The sequence below is a fragment of the Ursus arctos genome, unplaced genomic scaffold (genome assembly GCF_023065955.2).
Source record: "Ursus arctos isolate Adak ecotype North America unplaced genomic scaffold, UrsArc2.0 scaffold_53, whole genome shotgun sequence".
NCBI lineage: Eukaryota > Metazoa > Chordata > Mammalia > Carnivora > Ursidae > Ursus > Ursus arctos.
The window spans coordinates 241,585-261,896 of NW_026623071.1; the positions used below are offsets into that span (position 1 = coordinate 241,585).

At 44.4% G+C, this 20,312-nt stretch overlaps 1 protein-coding gene across 3 annotated transcripts in view; it reads left to right on the plus strand.

Moving 5' to 3' along the window:
• The first annotated feature begins 11,396 nt into the window (after positions 1–11,396).
• The window catches only part of LOC113259037 (tripartite motif-containing protein 67), a 48,520-nt gene continuing 39,604 nt past the window's right edge, over positions 11,397–20,312 (plus strand). For 2 of the 3 annotated variants that reach the window (XM_026504184.4, XM_057307651.1), the window contains exon 1: positions 11,397–12,434. In XM_026504184.4, the coding sequence (XP_026359969.1) occupies positions 11,397–12,434 (1,038 nt within the window). The remainder of the gene's footprint in view (positions 12,435–20,312) is intronic. The other variant, XM_026504185.4, reaches the window with a different exon arrangement.

A 20,312-nucleotide genomic window follows, 5' to 3' on the forward strand; every position in this document is an offset into this window, starting at 1 on the left:
GAACTTACCAAACTCAACACCCAAGAAAGAAATAATCCAATCAAGAAATGGGCAGAAGACATGAACAGACATTTCTCCAAAGAAGACATACAAATGGCCAACAGACAAGAAAAGATGCTCAACATCACTTGCCATCAGGGAAATACAAATCAAAACCACAATGAGTTATCACCTCACACCATTCAGAATGGCTAAAATTAACAAGTCAGGAAACAACAGATGTTGGCAAGGATGGGGAGAGAGGGGAACCTTCTTAAACCGATGGTGGGAATGCAAGCTGGTACAGATACTCTGGAAAACAGTATGGAGGTTCCTCAAAAAGTTAAAAATAGAGCTACCCTATGATCCAGCAATTGCACTACTTGGTATTTACCCAAAGGATACAAACATAGTGATTCAGAGGGGCATCTACACCACAATATTTATAGCAGCAATGTCCACAAGAGCCAAAGTATGGAAAGAGCCCAGATGTCCATTGACAGATGAATGGATAAAGAAGAAGTGGTATAATGAGAGACTATGGACTCTGGTCAACAAACTGAGGACTTCAGAGGGGAGGGGTGTGGGGGATCCGGATAGGCCAGTAAGGGGTATTAAGGAAGGCACGTATTACATGGTACATTGGGTGTTATATGCAAGTAATGAATCATGGAACATTACATCAAAAACTAGGGATGTACTGTATGGTGACTAACATAACATAATAAAAAATCATTATAAAAAAAGAATTTTAGGGATTTTTAAAGTAAGAACTTTATTCCTAAAAGAAATATACAAGAAAATTGTTTATTTTTAAATAATACAAAAACCAAAATATGCTACAAAATAAAGCTCAGTCCCGAGATTTGACATTGTCATAATTTTTCTTTTACATTTTAATAAAACTGAAGTTACAGCTCAAAAAGAAGAAGAAGAAGAAGAAGAAGAAGAAGAAGAAGAAGAAGAAGAAGAAGAATATATATATGTATATATATATACATATATATATATATAAAATATTGGAATGGAATATTAGCCATCAAAAAATGAAATCTTACCATTTGCAACAATGTGGATGGAACTAGAAGGTATTATACTAACCAAAATAAGCCAGTCAGAGAAAGACAATCATCATATGATTTCACTCATATGTAGAATCTAAGAAAACAGGATCTTAGGGAAGGGAGGGAAAAATAAAATAAGACAAAATCAGAGAAGGAGGGAAACCATAAAAGACTCTTAACTATAGGGAACAAACTGAGGGTTGCTGGAGGGGAGGTGGGTGGTGGAATGGGGTAACTGGGTGATGGGCATTAAGGAGCACACAAGATGTAATGAACCCTTGGTGGTTGCATGCAACTAATAAATCAATATACTCTACCTCTGAAACTAATAATATACTATATGTTAATTAATTGAATTCAAATTAAATTTTAAAAATTTAAAAATAAATTTAAAAAATTAAATTGCTATCTCTTCTACATAGCCTGGAAATTCTATGAAAATCGCAATCATATTTGTCTTCTTCACTAAGGGTGCCTGGCACATAATAGGTACACAAGTATCTTCAAATGGATGATGATATGAAATCAGAAAGCGTGTGTTAAATTTCAGTCCCACCACTTAACATTCAAGCACACTTGAGTAATTAATTTTTTCCATCTTTTACATTCCTTTCTATAAAGTAGAGTGATCATAATTCGTTTTACAGGAGTTTTGTGATGATTAAATTGGGGAATATATGCATAGGGTACGATTCTCACAGCAAACAGGGGGGGAAAATGTGACTTTTTTATTGTCTCTGTAAGTGAATTCAGTTTCTATTTCAGCCACCATCTTGCTGGATGATAGAAATTTATTATCTGCTAGTTAACTGTTTTCTCAGTCATTTCCAGGCAAATACCCCCACCCCTCCCACCTTACCTCCCTCAGGTTAACTTGAGTTCTGGAGGGCTTTCCACTGTGAGAGTATGTGTCTGTGAAGGGGCACTAAGCCTCTAGTCTCATGTAACCATCACCATCACACACATTGGCATCTACTGACATATCTGGTTTCCAGTCTGGCTTCTGTTCATATGGTTCTTGTAGATTTTAACCAAAAGGTTGCTTTAGGTTTGCCAGTTTTCTGGGGGTAGATCTGAGCCATAATAAGCCACACAAAAACCATTCTGGTGCTTCTGAAACACTTGTGGGGAGTGCAGGGACCCAGCTGGGCTGCCTTGCCTTGTCCATCTGGACACAACATGTAGCTGTTTCAGCTCTCCTGCCTTTGCACCCATATGGGCCCTCCATGAAGCTTGTGGCTTCTCAGGCTACTCCTAAAAATTAAAGCTCTGATTCCCTCTGCTTTCAGATCTCCTGATCTGCATGAAGGGTCTGTTCTCCCCATCCCTTCATGCGGGGCCAGTACAGTGCCAATGGTCTGCAACACCCTCCTAGTGACATGCCAACACTCAACTCTCCAGCTCTCCCTCTGATCCTGTGTTGTCTTTCAAGCTCAAAACTTTCTTAAAGTTTGAAAATTACTTTTTCTCTTAAAATACTGTCTTTGTCATGAGTTCAAAACCTTATCTGGAAGTCACAAGACAAGACTTCACTTTCTTTTTTCTTTCTGTTTCTACCACGACCACCATCCCTTCCAGATGGGTATGGAATTTCAATGAAAGAATCTTGAGTGAAGAGAAACAACTGAAAATAAATTATTAAAAAATAGTGAGACTATTTGACTAATACACAAAAATATCATCCAGTTATACTTACATAAAAGATGTGAAAGTATGAGTTGGTCACGATGTCTTTATTTAACATTGTTTCACTAAAAGCTTTCAAATCAATGCTCTTAGACTTTAATCAATGCATAGTGTAAGCACTTAAAAGTCTCTGTTTGCTTCCTTTGTTTTAAAAAGAAAACCGTCGTTCTCTATTTTTAGCAAGTCCATTACTTCTGTGTTTTCTTTGCTCTGACTGTGATATCTGCCTTAGATATTAAGCTCCTCTGGAGTAGAGATTGTATTTTTCCTAAATACTACATCCATTTCCTGAGAACTGGTTCTGATAGCTCTTCCATTTTTCTTTGTCACTCACACAAGATATGTAGCTCACTTTCCCTACTATCCTCAAATACAGTCCTATATTTGAGCCAAAACAGTCTACTTTCAATTCACTTATTACCAGTATCTATTGAGAATATAACATAAACATACGTTGGGGGTGGAAGGGCAGGAAAGTAAAAGAGTAATAATACTTAATATTTGTTGAACACTACATATAGCCCACTGTTCTTAATGTTTTATATGTGTTACTTCACTAAGTTGTCCCAGCTCTTCGAGGAATATACTTTTATTATCTCCACCTACAGCTGAAGAATCCAAGTCTTTGAGAGATTAACATCTTGCCCAAATTTTCCCAGCTAGAACCAGGATTCCAACCCATGTAGTCTAGCTCCAAAGTCCATACTTCCAATATCTGTCCTGCCTCAGAACTCAGAAGGTTTGTCAAATTTCTCTTAAAACCTGAGGTATCCTCAGGTAGAAATAAGTCAAAATATGATGGATGTTAAGAAGCTACAGTCCAGGGGCGCCTGGGTGGCTGTTGTTACGCATCTGCCTTCGGCTCAGGGTGTGATCCCAGGGTCCTGGGATTGAGTCCCGCATCACGCTCCCTGCTCCACTGGGAGCCTGCTTCTTCCTCTCCCACTCCCCCTGCTTGTGTTCCCTCTCTCTGGCTGTCTCTCTCTCTGTCAAATAAATAAAATCTTAAGAAGAAGAAGAAGAAGAAGAAGAAGAAGAAGAAGAAGAGGAAGAAGAAGAAGAAGAAGAAGAAGAAGAAGAAGAAGAAGAAGAAGAAGAAGAAGGCAAAGAAGAAGAAGAGGAGGAAGAAGAGGAGGAGGAGGAGGAGGAAGCTACAGTCCGCTTAGTTGTATGGTGACTTTCTTATCATAAAGGAATGCTTTTGGCTATGAATTGGACAGTGACATGGTTTTGAGTCATCTCTAGCACTTTGCCATACAGAAGATGCCCTGCTTGGGGACCTACGTGTTCTCTCCTTTTCATGGTATATCTTTGCTGGGGAGGTGGGTCAATAAAGCTATGAATTTGAAAGCGCTTCCACACAATGGTCCACAATTTCTTCTCTGATCTTTCTTTTTCCTACCAATTAACCAACTTGTTTATAAACCTTGAGGGTTGGCCCTTTATTTTATCATGGGAGACTGGTAGACATAGACACTACCAAATACATTCTAACATCCCACTGATTTCCTGTCTAAAAGAATATTGAGTGGAGAAAATAAGGACATGATGGAGCCATGACTTCTGCTGTGGTCAGGGAGAGGAAGCATGGAGCCCAACAAAGGGAAGACCATGGCCCATTCATGTTGATGGTTAGGGTGAGAACAAAGGGAGAATGAAGCTTAAGAGGTCAAGGTATGGGTAGAAAACAGCATCTAAAAATTAAAGAACAGCCAAGGCTATTATTCAATAAAAACGGGTTGAGAGCAGAAAAATGTCAACATCCAGACAGAATTGACCAAAGTATCCAACTAAATAAGGGCATTACCTTAATCACTTGAATAAGCAGATGGGTCAACCCAATCTTGTCTTTTTGAACTCTTTTCTGAACTATCTTTTCTGAAAGAAAAAGAAGGACATCATAATACCATAAAGGCAAAGGGCATTTCATGTAACCTGAAGGTAGGAGTATAGCTGGGTGTCAGAAGCATGCAAGGTTGTGGGACTCTCAGAAGACTCTCTTTCTTTACTGTCTCTGCATTTCTGCTCCACTCTTCACTCTCTGCTTCTTTTGCTTTTCCTAAGATCACAACAGCTCATTAATTTTGGTCTTAGAGGCCTATCCCATCCAGATTCTCTGGATTCCATTTCTACATTCTAGGAAGAGAAGATTCTAAGTGACCCAGCCAGGTCAGGTGTCTACCCTTGGACTAAACAACTGTGCCTAGGTTTGGGATCAAGTTGTATTAGCGGAGCTGAGGAGAATCTATCATGTAAGGCTGGAGCCTACCCTTCAGTTTCACCATCTCCCAAGCTAGTCTGTGTTGCTGTTAGGGTCAGATTAGATAATATATATGAAAGCATCCATGAAAAATATAAAGCATTATTACAATTTTCGTGGCTGAAATTTGTAACCATGGGGAAATATTTGAAATTGCTTTTATGGTAATAATAGTAGTTTCCATGCAGTATAAAGATACTCTGGGTATATAAAGAGCCCTGGAAATTGAAGGCAATTTGTTTCATCTGATATTTTATTCTAAACCCTTTTGCTTGCAAAGGATGCAGTGAGAGAAGGATGGGCTTTCCAAGACCATCCTGATCTGTTGAGAAGAGTCTCAGCATTAGAGGAGGTGTGGGGCATTCATTATTTGGTACTCAAAAGGTTAAAACAGAAGACTGTTAAGCACCAGTCAAGGGTGTCTGAAGAGGAAAGTGGCTGGATTTTAGGATTCCTTTATAGAATCTGTCTTCTGGAGAAGAAGCCAATTTTATGCCCTGGAGAGGATGCTTTTTGCTGCTAGTGGTAATTGTTCCTCATTAACTTTGCCACGGAGCAGCATTGGTGCAGTGTACCTAGCAGTAGATGTGGCCACTTTTTTCTAGTTAAGTTGAAACTACTTTAGACCATATGGTTCCTGGGCTGTAGACTTTTATTAAATTTCCTGAATCGTTCTATACTGTAAAAAATAAACAAACACAAACTTAAAAGAAAAATATCAAAAGTTTTCATTTAAAAATTTCAGAGAATCTTATGCTTGAGAATACAGCATCTATTTCTGGTTGATAAAGCCTTAAATACCCTTCTAATTCATACTTGAAATTCAAAGGACAAAGCAGATTGATTGTTTTACTTGTAACTTGCTGTGTTGGTTTGAGTAAATTATTCAAATTATTTTTACTTTTTTGGGAGGAGAGGCAACATTATCCTGCCTCTAGTGTGTTTCTGGGACACTTAAGCATAAAAGCCATCCTGGAGGGGGGTGCTTGGATGGCTCAGTCAGTTAAGCAACTGACTCTTGATTTTGGCTCAGGTCATGATCTCAGAGTCCTGAGATTGAGCCCTGTGTCTAGCTCCATGCTCAGAGCAGAGTCTGCTTGTCCCTCTCCCTCTGCTCCTATCCTCACTTGTGCTCTTGCTCTCTTTCTCTCTAAAATAAATAAAATCTTTAAAAAAAACATGTTGGAGCACAAAGAAACTCATGACAGAATGTTTTTCTCTGCCTTGAAGACAGTGCATTGTGGAGTTTTAATTACTAATGTTCCATTCCAATGTATCCAAATGCTTCTCTTTTAAAAGAAACAGGGCTATGGGAAATGGAGTACTTAGGATGACGCTAGAGGGATTTATGTTCATAACCAGGCATTAAGTATGGGGCCATCTTTCTGAGATCCATAAGTAGTTTAGAATAGAATAGAGATGGAGATGACCAAAGGAAGGAGAAACACGTAGAAATAATTAAACACTAAGACGATCAGAAGTAAAGGATATTAAGAGAAGATGTGCATTGCTAAGAAACAAAATCAACAGAGTAAATTTTAAAAATCTAATTGGTTTTATTCAGTGACTCATGAATTGGGCAGCATTCCATCTGCAGATAGAAAGGAGCTCTTTGGAGCTATACAAAATGAAAGACTATAGGCAGAAGGGAGCGGGAACAAGGATGTTATACTAGACAAAAACACAGGTTGGTTATTACCAGATGACTTTCTCTAGGGGATGACAAGGCTCTATCAGGCAGACTACCTAATGAGTGCTAATCAGGCAATTTCTGATTGACTGGGTCCAGACTCCATTTCTAGGAGAACCAAAATTGCAATTAAGTTAAGTCTCAGTTTGGGGACACACAGCTTAGCATTAGTGACTCCATTTTGTGCCTGTTGCCTTTAACAGCACACACACACACAAGAACAAAAAGAAAGTAACCTATTTGAATCTGAAACTTAAAAGGAGAAAATTTCCGTGTGGATCTGTCAATACTTTCTACAGGAAAAAAAGAAAAAAAAAGAAAGATTTCCACCAAAGCTATGGTTTTCAGGGAAGGTTATGGGGATGGATAATTTTGAACCTACAGCCAGTCAGTTGGTCCACAAAGACAGATAACTTAGTAGGAGCCAGGCAATAGTGGGGAAAACACAGTTCAGGGAACAAGACAGACACGATTCCATCCTTGAGGAGCTTCTTGTCTAGAAGAGAGAGATACATAAACAAAATGGCAGATGATGATAACGCTAAAGAGAAATAATACAGGGTGCTTCTGGGAACATATTAGAGGCACACCCAACCTGGAGGATGGGAGTAGCCTGGACAGCCTCGTGTTCAACAGTGCTGAGTGAGAACAGAGAGCATGGCTTATCTGCATTACTAAGCTCCCCTCTACTATCCACCAGTTACTCAAAGCTCAGAGGGTAGTCAGCAACTGTGGCTTAAAGGAAAATGTTTGAACTTGAAGTCAAACTGGTTCTAGGTCCATCACCACAAGCTGCAAGACCTTGAGCTTCCTCATCTCAGTTTCCTTGCTTATAAAATGGAAATAATAAAATATTTCCATGATTCTAACCTATTATAAGATGCACATTAATTTAATAAAAGATTTTCAAGGTCAGGGTAAGGAGTGAGAGAAATATCTCTCAATTGTAGGATACATCCTGACTTCAGCCACATCAATATGTAAAAATATGTACATCATAAAGTTGAGGAAATGTGGTGACCCAAGGTTGTTGGTGAAGATTAAATGAGATTATATGTGAGACTATACTTCCACATTGTGCTATGAACTGAGCATCTCTGTTCCCCCTCCCCCTGCCCAAATTCATATACTGAAATCCTTTGGGAGGTAATTTGGTCATGAGAGTGGAACCTCGTGAGTGGGATCAGTACCCCTATAAGAAATACATGATAGCTTGCTCTCCTCACTCCCCTCCTCCATCCATGTAAGGATACAAGAAGAGAAGGCTGGAAATGAGCAAGGGGTGTCAGCAGATACCAGATCGGCCAGTGCCTTGATCTTAGACCTGCCAGCCTTACTTGCCTCACCCTCTGCATGGCCCCCGCCTTTAATAATATACAAGTGACTTGAGAAAAATGGATATGGCATTCAATCCTGGGATCAAATTTCTTCATCAGTCATTTTAAAGTAGGATATATTGTGATTAACAACTAACATACAGAGTCTTTTAGAACCAAAAGGAAATTAAAGGTTCAATGAATTCTACCCTTAAAATTTATCATACCAAAAACCAAGGACCAGAGAAACAAAAGACTTTTCTACACCTATGGCATGTGGCAAAGTTGGGACAGAAAGAGGCCTTTTTATAGGCAATGTTGACAGTTGTTAGTAATTATGATTCTATACAGTGAAATGTTGGAACTGACTGTGTAACCTCAGCTCATACAAAGCAGCTATGGAATACCAATCCCCCAAGTGAGCAGTGCCTTAGCAACAGTGCAGTACAAGTCTAAGCTGATAGGTCGTGGAACTGAGGTGGTGGGGATGGAGGACATGTGAGAAATGCATAGGTGTACAATTCTGATGTATTAGATGAGCTTCCTCCCCAAGGGAAACAAAATCATGCTCAGCTTGAGTGACAGAGTTATTGGAATTGTAGGTCCTCTGTACAGGGAAAGATTACATACCCCTCCAGCAGCCCTCCCCATGCCCCTAAGCAGTTTACCTTGGTCTGAAAATGACAGAGTGGGTCTCAGGTTTATGACTGCTTGGTGGGGGAGGGGGCTGTTTACAATAGAAAAGAGGCTATTACTTTCTTTGCAGTCACCAGGAGGCTGGGCTGGGCTGGACTGAGCAATCACGATGCTGAAATCACAAGAAATGCATCTTCAAGTGCATTCAGTCACAGACCTACTATACTCATGCCAGGCATCCAGGAGCTGATACTGTAGGAACTTTCTTGAAGGCTTATCAAAGCATTGCAGGCAGAATCCAGCTCATTATGGCTTTATCTATAGAAGCCAGATTAGGACAGGCTTGTCACCATCTCCCACCTGGGGATCCTTGATACCTGGTTAAATAATTGTTCTAAGCCCCCTGTAGCTGAAAGGAAGTCAAGTCAGGTCTCTTAGCTCCGTGGGGCTCTATCTGGCACGAGGTTGACCTGCCAGCTCTTCAGCCTTAAGACAGACTGGAGCCAGGCGGCTCAACACAAAACCGCACTAAAGAGTCACAGGATGTTAAGCCGGAAGTAGGCTATGCAATTTGTATTTAGGATTACTTCATTTAGTTCGCATACATAATTTGACTCATTTGACAGATGTGAGATCCGGGACGGGGAAAGCGTAAGCAAGTTGCTCAGGGTGGGGCGACTGCTCAGTAAAGGAGCTGGCAATCGCGAAGTTCGGGGCCGGGCGGACTACTGTCAGGAGAGCCTCGCCACCCCTCTCCCCCAGTGGTCTGCGTGCGAGTGATCCCTGACAGCCGCAGTCAGGACCGCAGCCTTTTCCTGCTGTAACCCGCCAGCCACAGCAGCCCCCTCACCCGGTGACTGGCAGATGCTGACGCTCCACGCCTTGCTCTGTGGCGCCTATCTTGTCTTTGTTTGGGGTACTGGAAAATCTGAGAACGCAGGAGGCGTGACTTCAATATTCATATCATTTCTAAACAAACGATTTTCTAATTTGTGTCTGTTTCATGCCTGGTGACACTTCCGTAGGCAGAGCCTGCCGCACGAAGAGCCCTTCCTTCTGCCTATCCCCACCCACCGAGCCCTCGGCCTCCCCCCACCATCCTTCCCTCGGCAGCTGAGAGAGAACAGCGGAGCAGACGAAGCAGCCAGGGCCGCGGGTGGGAGGCTGTTCCCGTAGCTCGTGGCTGGCGTGGAGATTTCCCCATTCATAAAACTAACACCTCTGCTCGCTGACTCCCCGCCGGACCCAAACCGCCCCATCTGCGGCAGGGTAGGACTGGGTTCCGGGTGCTCTGTTTCAAGGACCAAGGGGCCTAAACTGGCGCGTTTTCGCGTTTCGCCAGGGAGTCCCATTTTAGAAATCCCATCTCGTGTCCTCACTCAGTCTGTAGGACGACTGGCATAGACCGCGGTTGAAACCAAGAGAGAAAATGGCTTGTGGTTCAATCCGTAAATACAACCTCACCCTTTGACTTCAGGCGGTCCGACATTTTGTGACTTGCATTTTTTGCTCTATCATAGATTCAGGAAGTGACTGTCAAACCATGCTACCTATCCATTTGTAAACAACTGGCTTTTTAGGTTCCCTTCTACCCTTTTATGGTGATGGGTGGGAGCGCGGGAGCGGGCACCGGAGAGGATGGCAGGGGCGGGGCGGGGCGGGGCGTTGTACTAATTCAAGATGCAATCTCCATCCAAATAATAGATTATTATTAACAATTATCCTCTCTACGAAACGCTTAAAATTGCCCCTTGACTCCCCTAGCAGCAAAAGGCGAGCCCTTATTCGCTGAGCTGACGCCTCCTCGGCTCCCCCCGCCCCCCACTACTCTCTGCTCTGGAAATTACAACTCCTCAGCACGCCGCGCGGGGAGGAGGCGGCGGCGGCAAGAGGGAGGCGGGGAGGGGATTCCCGAGCCAGCCGGGCACTCGCCCTCCGCCCGCTGGCTGCAGCGTCGCGCGGCCAAGGTCAGAGGCGCCGCAGGAGCGGCAGCAGCGAACCAAGGAAGCGGGTCAATTCTTGCCGCGGGGGAGAAAGCCCAGGGCGCTTTTGGTTCGCACCAGCAGCCACCGGGGAGAGCGGCGAGCGAAGGTCTCCGAGCCGGCCGGGCCCCGCAGATACAGTCGCTGGAGCCGCGACCCTGCACGCCAGGTGGCTGCCCCTCAGTCCGCGCGCTAGGAGCTGGGGCTCCGCCTCAAGCTCTGGGCGCTGTCCGTCGCCTCGTGGTGCTGAACCTAGCCCCACGGCCAAGCGGCCTGCTCACCCGCCTTCTCACCTACTGATCGCTCTGATTGGGGCGGGGCAGGGGCAAAAGGGAGCTCCTGAGAAGCTGCCCACCGGAGAAGAGGGGTTGAAACAGAACAGCTAGGAAACGGCAGCCGGGCCGCTGGTCCTGATGTGCAGAGGAGACGCGCGCCGCAGCCGGCGGCGGCGCTAGTGCTGATTCATCACCTAGAGCGCCTCACAGGCCATCACGAGGGCAGCCGACTGGCTCCGGACTCTGGCCGCAGGTTGAAGCCGCTGGCGCAGAAGCCTCGCGGGCAGGAGGTGAGGACCCCCTCCCTTCTCTTGCCCCCAGTGGTCCTAGGGCGGTGGCCCCAGGACAGAGAGAGGGGCGTGCCCCCGGGCTGTGAAGTGGTCATGCCTGTGTAATGCCCTCGCTTGCAGTCTCTCCGGTGCTAACCACGCTTGGTTCCCTCCGCCTGTCTCTGGAGCTTGGGTCGTTCCACCTCCCACCCTGAGCAGCTCGGTCTGCCCGCGCCGCGATGGAGGAGGAGCTGAAGTGCCCCGTGTGCGGCTCTCTGTTTCGGGAGCCCATCATCTTGCCCTGTTCCCACAACGTCTGCCTTCCTTGCGCTCGTACCATCGCCGTGCAGACACCGGACGGTGAGCAGCACCTGCCCCAGCCGCTCCTGCACTCCCGGGGCTCGGGGCTACCGGCTGGCGCCGCAGCGGCGCCCCCTCTGGACCACGACTCAGCTGCTGGCCAGGCCTGCAGCGGCGCGAGCGGTAGCGCAGCTGGCGGCCTGGGCGGCGGTGCGGGAGGTGGCGGGGACCACGCGGACAAGCTGAGCTTGTACAGTGAGACGGACAGTGGTTATGGTTCCTACACCCCGAGCCTCAAGTCCCCCAATGGGGTTCGCGTGCTGCCCATGGTGCCTGCACCACCTGGCTCCTCGGCCGCCGCGGCCCGGGGTGCCGCCTGCTCCTCGCTGTCCTCGTCCTCCTCAAGCTCTATCACGTGCCCGCAGTGCCACCGTAGCGCTTCCCTGGACCACCGAGGCCTGCGCGGCTTCCAGCGCAACCGGCTGCTCGAGGCCATCGTGCAACGGTACCAGCAGGGCCGCGGGGCCGTGCACGGGGCTTCCGCAGCCGCTGCAGTGGCCATCTGCCAGTTGTGCGACCGCACCCCGCCGGAGCCCGCCGCCACGCTATGCGAGCAGTGCGACGTGCTCTACTGCGCTGCCTGCCAGCTCAAATGCCATCCATCCCGCGGACCCTTCGCTAAGCATCGCCTGGTGCAGCCGCCGCCGCCGCCCGCTCCCGCGGAGGCCGCCTCAGCATCCCCAGGCTCAGCCCAGGGCGCCCCCAGCGGAGGCGGCGGCTGCAAGAGCCCGGGGGGCGCAGGAGCGGCTGGGGGCAGCGCGGCCCGCAAGTTCCCTACGTGCCCCGAACACGAAATGGAGAACTACAGTATGTACTGTGTGAGCTGCCGAACCCCGGTGTGCTATCTGTGCCTGGAGGAGGGCCGTCACGGCAAGCACGAGGTGAAGCCACTGGGAGCCATGTGGAAACAGCACAAGGTGAGAGCAGCCTGGGCAGGGCCCCGGGGGCACAGGTGCAAAGAAGAGGGTGCGAGAAGGGTGACTGGCCTCTTCTCCGAAGAGCTGGCAGAAGGCAGTAATTCCTTCCTTCCTTCCTTCCTTCCTTCCTTCCTTCCTTCCTTCCTCCCTCCCTCCCTCCCTCCCTTCCTTCCTTTTCCTTCCTTCCTTCCTTCCTTCCTTCCTTCCTTCCTTCCTTCCTTCCCTCATCAGTCATTTAACAAACGCTGAAATGAATCCAGGTACTCTGAACTGGGTGTCGGGAATGGGAAGGGCATGGAAAGGTGACTTACTCGGTCCCTTTCCCCCTGAAATTGTATGATTCTACACAAAGGACACCCAGAATGCAGTAGCAGGGCTTTTTTTGTTCTCAAAGTTGACTTATAAATTCCCCCGACGGCCCTCCCCGATTTATGGCATCCGAAGCCCCCTTCCGCTGTGGAAAAAGATTTTTTAAGTGCAAGTGTTCCCATCCACCTGCAGGAAAATGTCTGATGCTTCCCCACTCTTGATTCATCCTTCCTGAAGGCAGCAAAGATTCTATCCCAGCCCTCAGTGAAAGGACACACTATTTCCTACAGAGCAGAATTCCCCTCAGCTTCCAGAGCAGAAATTTGCCTACTCTCTCAAGGAGTCTCCAGCACTTTCTACCCCAGAATGCCTCTCAGCCTAGAAGAAAGATATAATTCCTTGTGGGCCTTATTTGAGAATTTGGGTGTGTGCCCTTCTAAGAAGGGAGCATCATTTTCCCCCCGAGACTTTCTCTTGCTGGGACTCTGCCACTCATGGCAGTGGGAGTGTGGGGGCCCTGCAGATCAAGCCATACTTTGCTCTGCAGGCTGCAAGCCTTCCTCCCCAGTGACCTGCCTGGAGCTGCCACATCCCAAGTGAAAATGGAACAGACTCTTAAGGGCCAACTCGTGGCTGTCAAAGTGTCCTCAGTACCTGACACTGGGAGGGAGAATCCTCAAAATCAGGTCACATCCTTTTTCAGGTCCCCAGCCAAGAGTGGGGTCAGTTCTTCTAATGAACATTCACCTTAATTTTCTATCCAAAGGGCAAGCCACACAACTGGACTCACTGGCACCCAAGGTCGGTGATTCTGGCCCAGCAGAGTTAGAGTCCCTTACTTGATGACTCCAACTACATCTGCAAATTTGGACACTTATCATTCAATATCCTCTTTACGGTAAATTCTCACCCCCCAACGAGGCAGAAGATCTCCAAATGGCCCAACAGGAACTACATATTCTGCTTGAGGAGGAAAGACAGGAAAACAAGCAATTTGCCATGGTTACCTTGTATCATCCAACTGGAAATGGACAAAAAAGGTAGCATAGATGAGAAGAGAAGGGACTAACCATTCCTACTATAGATTTGTTATAATTAGTAACTATATAATTTCATCTGCTACAATGTGGGTGCTATTGTTGTAATTCAACATTTTCAAATCAGAAAATTAGAAAAGAAATGGGGAAAACATTAGACACCCACTTTGGAATGGGAAATTTGCAGAAGAGACATCATTTCCCAAATAAATAAATCTTTGCAAAGAGGCCGTGATCAGTTACCAAGACAGGAAGTGTAGGTTCACATTCAGATTTCACAAGCTGTTACCTTTCACAGTCTAGAGGGCCAGAACTAATTCTAGGTGTTGCCACCGAAATCTTTAGACTTAGTGAAGAGTGAAAACCAACATGAATTGAGATGAGCATGCAATCTTAAAAGAGAGTAAGACTCTTGCCAGGAAAAGTGAGTTGGATAAGGAGCTATGGTTTCAAGAACAAAGATTATGCAGGAAAAAATCACTGGTCATCCCTCCCTTGGTATACACAGTACTTTTAGAACGTTTCTATCCTCAACCAACCATGCAAAGTTATGAGGAAATATTGTAAGCACGTGTGATATTTGCTCAACAGAGTGGGAAAGTTATCTATGGGAAACAGGACTATGCAGAATCTGGTGTCTCAATTTTATACGCAATGCCACAGCTTCAGGGAACAAAGATATCCTCCCCAATCCGGAAGGAATGACGTGAGATACTTTTTAAGAATGAATAGAAGTTCTCCTGTTATCTTTTAGCAGGTGCTATTTTTTCTACAGAAAAGACAGTTGTTGAGTAGTTACTATGAGCAGCTCAACGAGGGGCTAGGGAGCCCAAGTGGAGTGTTTGGTCTGGTTTTGTGGGCAGGCATCTAGACCTCCATTGTAAGGGTGGCTACTTTTGAAAGAGAAACTGAAACACTTGATTTCACATTCCCACGGGGACAGTTTAAGTTCTTCAGTAAAACTTGAAGTCTCTGTTGTTGTTATCATCCAAAAATCCCAGCAGCCATGACAAAGCCTTGTGGTAGTACCAGAACTAGATTTGGGACAGAAACATTTCCCTACACTCCTGTGCCTGCAGGAGCCTTCATTAAAGCCCTGCTCTAATTCCTCCCAAGCGTGACTGGAGCTTGCCATCTAATTAGTGATTCTTTAGCAAAGAGACATCTAAGTGACACTGAAATCTATTTTAAAACAAGGTTGATTATCACCTTTTGAAAATGGTGTAAAAACTTCAGGTTTGGGCTAAACACATTTTTATGTATTTAATTTCTTACTGAAGTATAATTGGCATACGAGATTCTATTAGCTTTGCATGTACAACATAGTGATTCCACATTTATATACATTGCGAACTGACCACCATGATACATCTAATTACCATCTGTCCCCATACAAAGTTAATACAATACTATTGATTGTATCTCCCATGTGCTGTACATTATATCCCCATGACTTAGTTATTTTATAACTGAAAGTTTGTATGTCTTAATCCCCTTCACTCATTTCACACACCCCCAAATCTCTTCCCCTCTGGCAACCACCCCTGTCCTTGGCATCTATGAGTCTGGGTTTTCTTTTGTTTATTTGTTTTATTTTTAGATTCCATTTGTAAGTGAAATCATATGGTATTTGTCTTTCTCTGACTTATGTCACTTAACATAACACCCTCAGGGTCCATCCACGTTGTCACAAGTGGCAAGATCTCATTCTTTTTTATGGCTGAGTAATATTCCTGTGTGTGCGTGCGTGCGTGTGTGTGTGTGTGTGTGTGTGTATACATACCACTTCTTCTTTATCCATTTGTCTATTGATGGATCCTTAGGTTGTTTCCATATGTTGGTTATTGTAACACATTTTCAGATGATTCTTCTGGAAAAAGATTAATAATTTCAAAGAGCTCTGATATGAAGAAACAGTAGTTGTGGAAGACGGGACACAGAAGGGAAGCTTTCCAGGAGAGCTTTTGTCTTTTTGCCTATTGATCATGGAATTCTAATTTTCCTGAAGCCAGGGAGAAAGGATCATTGTGAGCTGTATCTCTTCCCTAGAGTGACACATCACAGAATGTCAACCAGTTCGTCCTGGGTGCACTCTTGCTGGGTGCAAATGGTCAACCCTGAATTAAAATGGGTAGAAATTGATTCCTGAACTGAGGTATAAAATGCTGGATAAACCCGTCTTTAGAAGTCTTTGGAGAACCCTGGAAAATAAGAGAGTATTAAAACAAAATCTCGTTGATACCCCAGGATTACCATTCCTAATGAGTCATCACTTCACAAGAGCAAAGGAAGTGATAAGGCCTAGAAATTTCAGGGAAAACAGGACCTCAGGTTACTCTCATGCCCTGAAGTTCTTCCAAAGGTCACTTGGCTTCTCAGCACCATGTCCTACCTTGTTTTATAAAAGGGATAAGGAAAGGCTTTTAGCCTTTAAAGCCTCAGGGGAAAGATTCCTCCATTAAAAGAAACAACATAAAGACAGAACGTGTAATCATAGCTGAACTAGGATCATAAGTACACTTATTTGGATATCGGTAGTACTTTATAGCCCAAGTAATAAATACTCATTAAGAATTAGAATTATAGGGGCGCCTGGGTGGCTCAGTCGTTAAGCGTCTGCCTTTGGCCCAGGGCGTGATCCCGGGGTCCTGGGATCGAGTCCCACATCAGGCTCCTCTGCTAGGAGCCTGCTTCTTCCTCTCCCACTCCCCCTGCTTGTGTTCCTTCTCTCGCTGGCTGCCTCTCTGTCAAATAAATAAATAAAATCTTTAAAAAAAAAAAAGAATTAGAATTATAAATGTAGAAATGTAAAAATTAAATATCTCCAAATTCTAATTTGGAGAGGAAAAACATTTCTAATGTTTTGGGTTTTTCTTGTAGAATTCTATCATACATTTATTTTGTATCTTTTTTCTTTAATAATACAATATAAGTATCTTTTCTGTCAGTTAATGTCCATCATTCGTGATGACTGCATGCCATTCCTTCATAAGGATTTAATATTTTATTTGATCAACACTTCAGTGCTGGGCTTTAGATTGTTTTCAGTCTTATGCTGTTATACACATCTTTCTACTTAAATCTATGCCTATACTCTTATTTTTTCCCTAGGTTAAATTTCTAAATATGGAGATACTATGTGAAAAGATATCTGGCCTTAAGATATTTGTTTAATGTTGCCAAATTGCCTTCCATAAAGTTTATACCTATTTTCTCCCAATAGAAAAATTATGTAAATAAGAAAAAATTCATGTAGACAGTGACCTTGGGGAGTGAAAATAGGGTGGATTATCTTGTGTCTAGTAATTGCTGTTTGCTATTTTCATTACATTATTGTTAGAGCTATTTTTAAAAACAGGATTACAAGTATCTAGATTTTTATATTTTTAACTACTAGTTGTCGATCTGCCTTCTCTCAAAAATTGGTTTGATCTGAGCAGCTAATTGCCCAAGCACCCCTCTTGATTTGAATGCCTGTGAAAAGACCGAGCCTTCAGAGCCTACTTAGGCACTTTAGAGTGGGGTTGGATGGGGGGAAAGAGAGCTCAGTAGAGAGACGTACCTGGTAAAACCCTTTGGGGAGGTCTGAGTGCTACCATTCAATGGCTGACTGTGGCACACTAGCAGCTGATTCTCAGCCCAGTGCTACTGAATGGAAAAGCATCAGGGTCCTCGGAGCACATGCCATGGAAATATGCACAATCTGAGCCAAAGTCTGGGTTTTTGAGAAGTTGAATCTTTCACCAACTCTGAAGTTCTCAGAAATGAAGTATGTATGCTGGCTTCTGTTCCATCTGACCCAAGTTGTCTAAGAAACAATGGCTGATCTGCTTTGACTTCTGGAAACAAGAGCTTACTCTGATAACTAAAGTCAACCACATCCTCTCAAACCATGCTCTATGTTAACATCACCATGTTTTCAAAGCCACCTGGGCTATATCCCAGCCCCATGCTTGGATTTAATTCCAAACAGGTTGGTAATTCTGGAACAATTATTAGAAAGAACCTTATGTTAACAACCTTTGAAAGATATGCTTTCCTCAGCACTCCACACATTTGGAAAAACAAAGTGGCTTTCAGAGAAGAAGGCAAAAACCCGTAAGCTTGAACTGTTTTACCTTCTTTTTGAAGACTGTTTATAACGATGGAAGGGTTTAGAATTTAGGAAGACCTTGAAGAACGAGAAAGGACATTACTAGTGGTAGATATACTTCATACTGTATGCTGTGGTTTCATTCCATGGTTGAGGTATGGTATTTTTAGCCTGCCGTGAGAGGTCCTTTATGTGGATGGATGTCCACGGTGCTGAGACTTGAGCTGTGGATGTCAACAATGTGGAGTGTTCTCGAGGGGAGCGTATGTCTTCATCTTTGAGACAGACTAGGGAAAGGGTTGACAAACTGTCACCCACCATCTGTTTTTATAAATAAAGTTTTACTGGAACAGAGCCCTGCTCATTTGTTTATATATTGCCTGTGGCTGCATTTGGCTACAGTGGCTGTTGGAAGAGGTGAGTAGTTTCAACAGAGCTCTGTGGACTGCAAAGCTGAAAATATTTACCATCTGGTCCTCTGTAGGGAAACAGTGCGCTGACCTCTGGACGAGGACCTATGACCACAGTGTAGTCAGCTGAGAAGCAGCGGCCCCAGCACCCAGGAGCTTGTTGGAAATATAGAATCTTGAGACCTGCCACAGTCGTAATTACTGACTCAGGGTTTGCATGTTAGTGAGACCCCGTGTTGACTTGCATGTACTTCAGAATTTGAGAAACCCTGGTGGGGGTGCTTTTTGGCACTGGGCCCGTCATTGTAACTGTGCAAGTCATCGGAGAAATGGGGCACCGCCTCAAGCCTGAAGCCGAGACTCACTACGTGGACTCTAGCGGGTCTGAGCAGATTGAACCCGGGAGACTTACTTAATTACTCTCGCACTAAACACAATCTTTAGGTTCAGCAAATTCTGTGTGCTGGGAGACAATGCAATGTTCAAGGACTGTGGGGCCCCGGGGAACAGGAATCTCTGAGGGGTGGGGGTGTGTGCAGAGCCATCTGAGCCCTTCTGGGCTCCAGTGTGGGTGTCTCTGGAGAAGGAAATGCTGGACAAATGCTCTTTGCTGCTTTCCTGGATTGAAGAGAAACAGGCTTACTGTTGATATCTCTGGATTTCCTTTTGGTTTGCTACTTAGCTGTTCTATAAAGAAGCAGAGAGTGCTTTATCCACTCTTGAGCCAGTTTTTAAGGGCCTGCCTAGGGAGTGGTAGAGGTTGGAAGTATCAAAACTATGCAACCTAAAGGGGCAAGGGAGAATCCAGGTGACACTGGAGGGGAGGAGGGAGAAGGTGTGAATTCACCCCTCCCTGCTTGGAATTTCGTCTTGCAAAGCAAAAACTGCAGGATTTAGAAATTTTAATTCCTAGGATAGGCTGTTTCCAGCAGACATCATAAAGTCCAGCCTACTCATTTTGCGGATGAGGAAACTAAGGCTCAGGGGCTTGCTACGGTTGCACAGCAAGTTGTGAAATGATTCTGTAAAAAGATCCTTTAAATTTCTTCATTGTACATTTTGATTAACTGTAAAAATGTAATAGAATGCTGTGTATGTATCTGAACAACAACAGAAGTGTAGAGCATCATCTAAAGAGTAATTATGAATGGGAGAAATATCCTAAAAGGTAGGGACAGAGATCGGGACACAACCCCTCTTTCATTCAACTGTAATGGAGCAGCAGAAAATGGAAGTAAATGGGTGAGGAAGAGACAAAGCATCGAGTTTAGAATAAACAGCATAAAAGAGTTTGAGGGCAGGAAGCAATGTAACAGGTCACATAGCACTGCCTCTTCATTTTCCAGGTGGCTCTAGAGAGGTTAAGAGGTTTGGAGGAGAGACCAACAGTAGGGAATCATCCAGAAGGGACAGAGACAGGTGAGGTGGGGCTGGTGAACTCAAGAGTGTGGAAGAGGTCTAAATGACACACATAGCAGACAGAAACATTGGCCCCTGCCAGAAGGCTGGGCCTTGGTCACATGTCATTTGAAAAATCTGTTCAGACAGTACATAGTTTTAAAAATGAGGTCAAGGTTGTGTTAGGAAAATAGGCAAATATTTGTACAAATATTGTCCATTCTCTCAATCTTTGTTAATAATTTGATTCTGGGTGGTAGTAATAAAACCAGGAAACCAATAAAATATGAATAATCAGAAATGAGAGGCATCTTAAAATGAAAATGGTGGCTTATCATCACTCAATAAATTATGTGTTGCCATATGGTTGACTTCACCTATCAGCTGAGCAGTATACCCACATAATTAAAAGTAATCTCTAGTACTTAACTATGGATAACTAAAAAGTTGATGGTGCCTTTTGACCTTGAAGTCCTTTTTCTGAGCTTATGCTTCTAATGAGTATTTATTCTTCAATTTAACTAATTACTTATTCAATCAATGAGTAAATCTTGAATGTCTAAATCATACCAGGTACCATTCTAAACACTGAGGCCACAGGAAGATGTGTTCTCTTCCCACAAAGAGCATA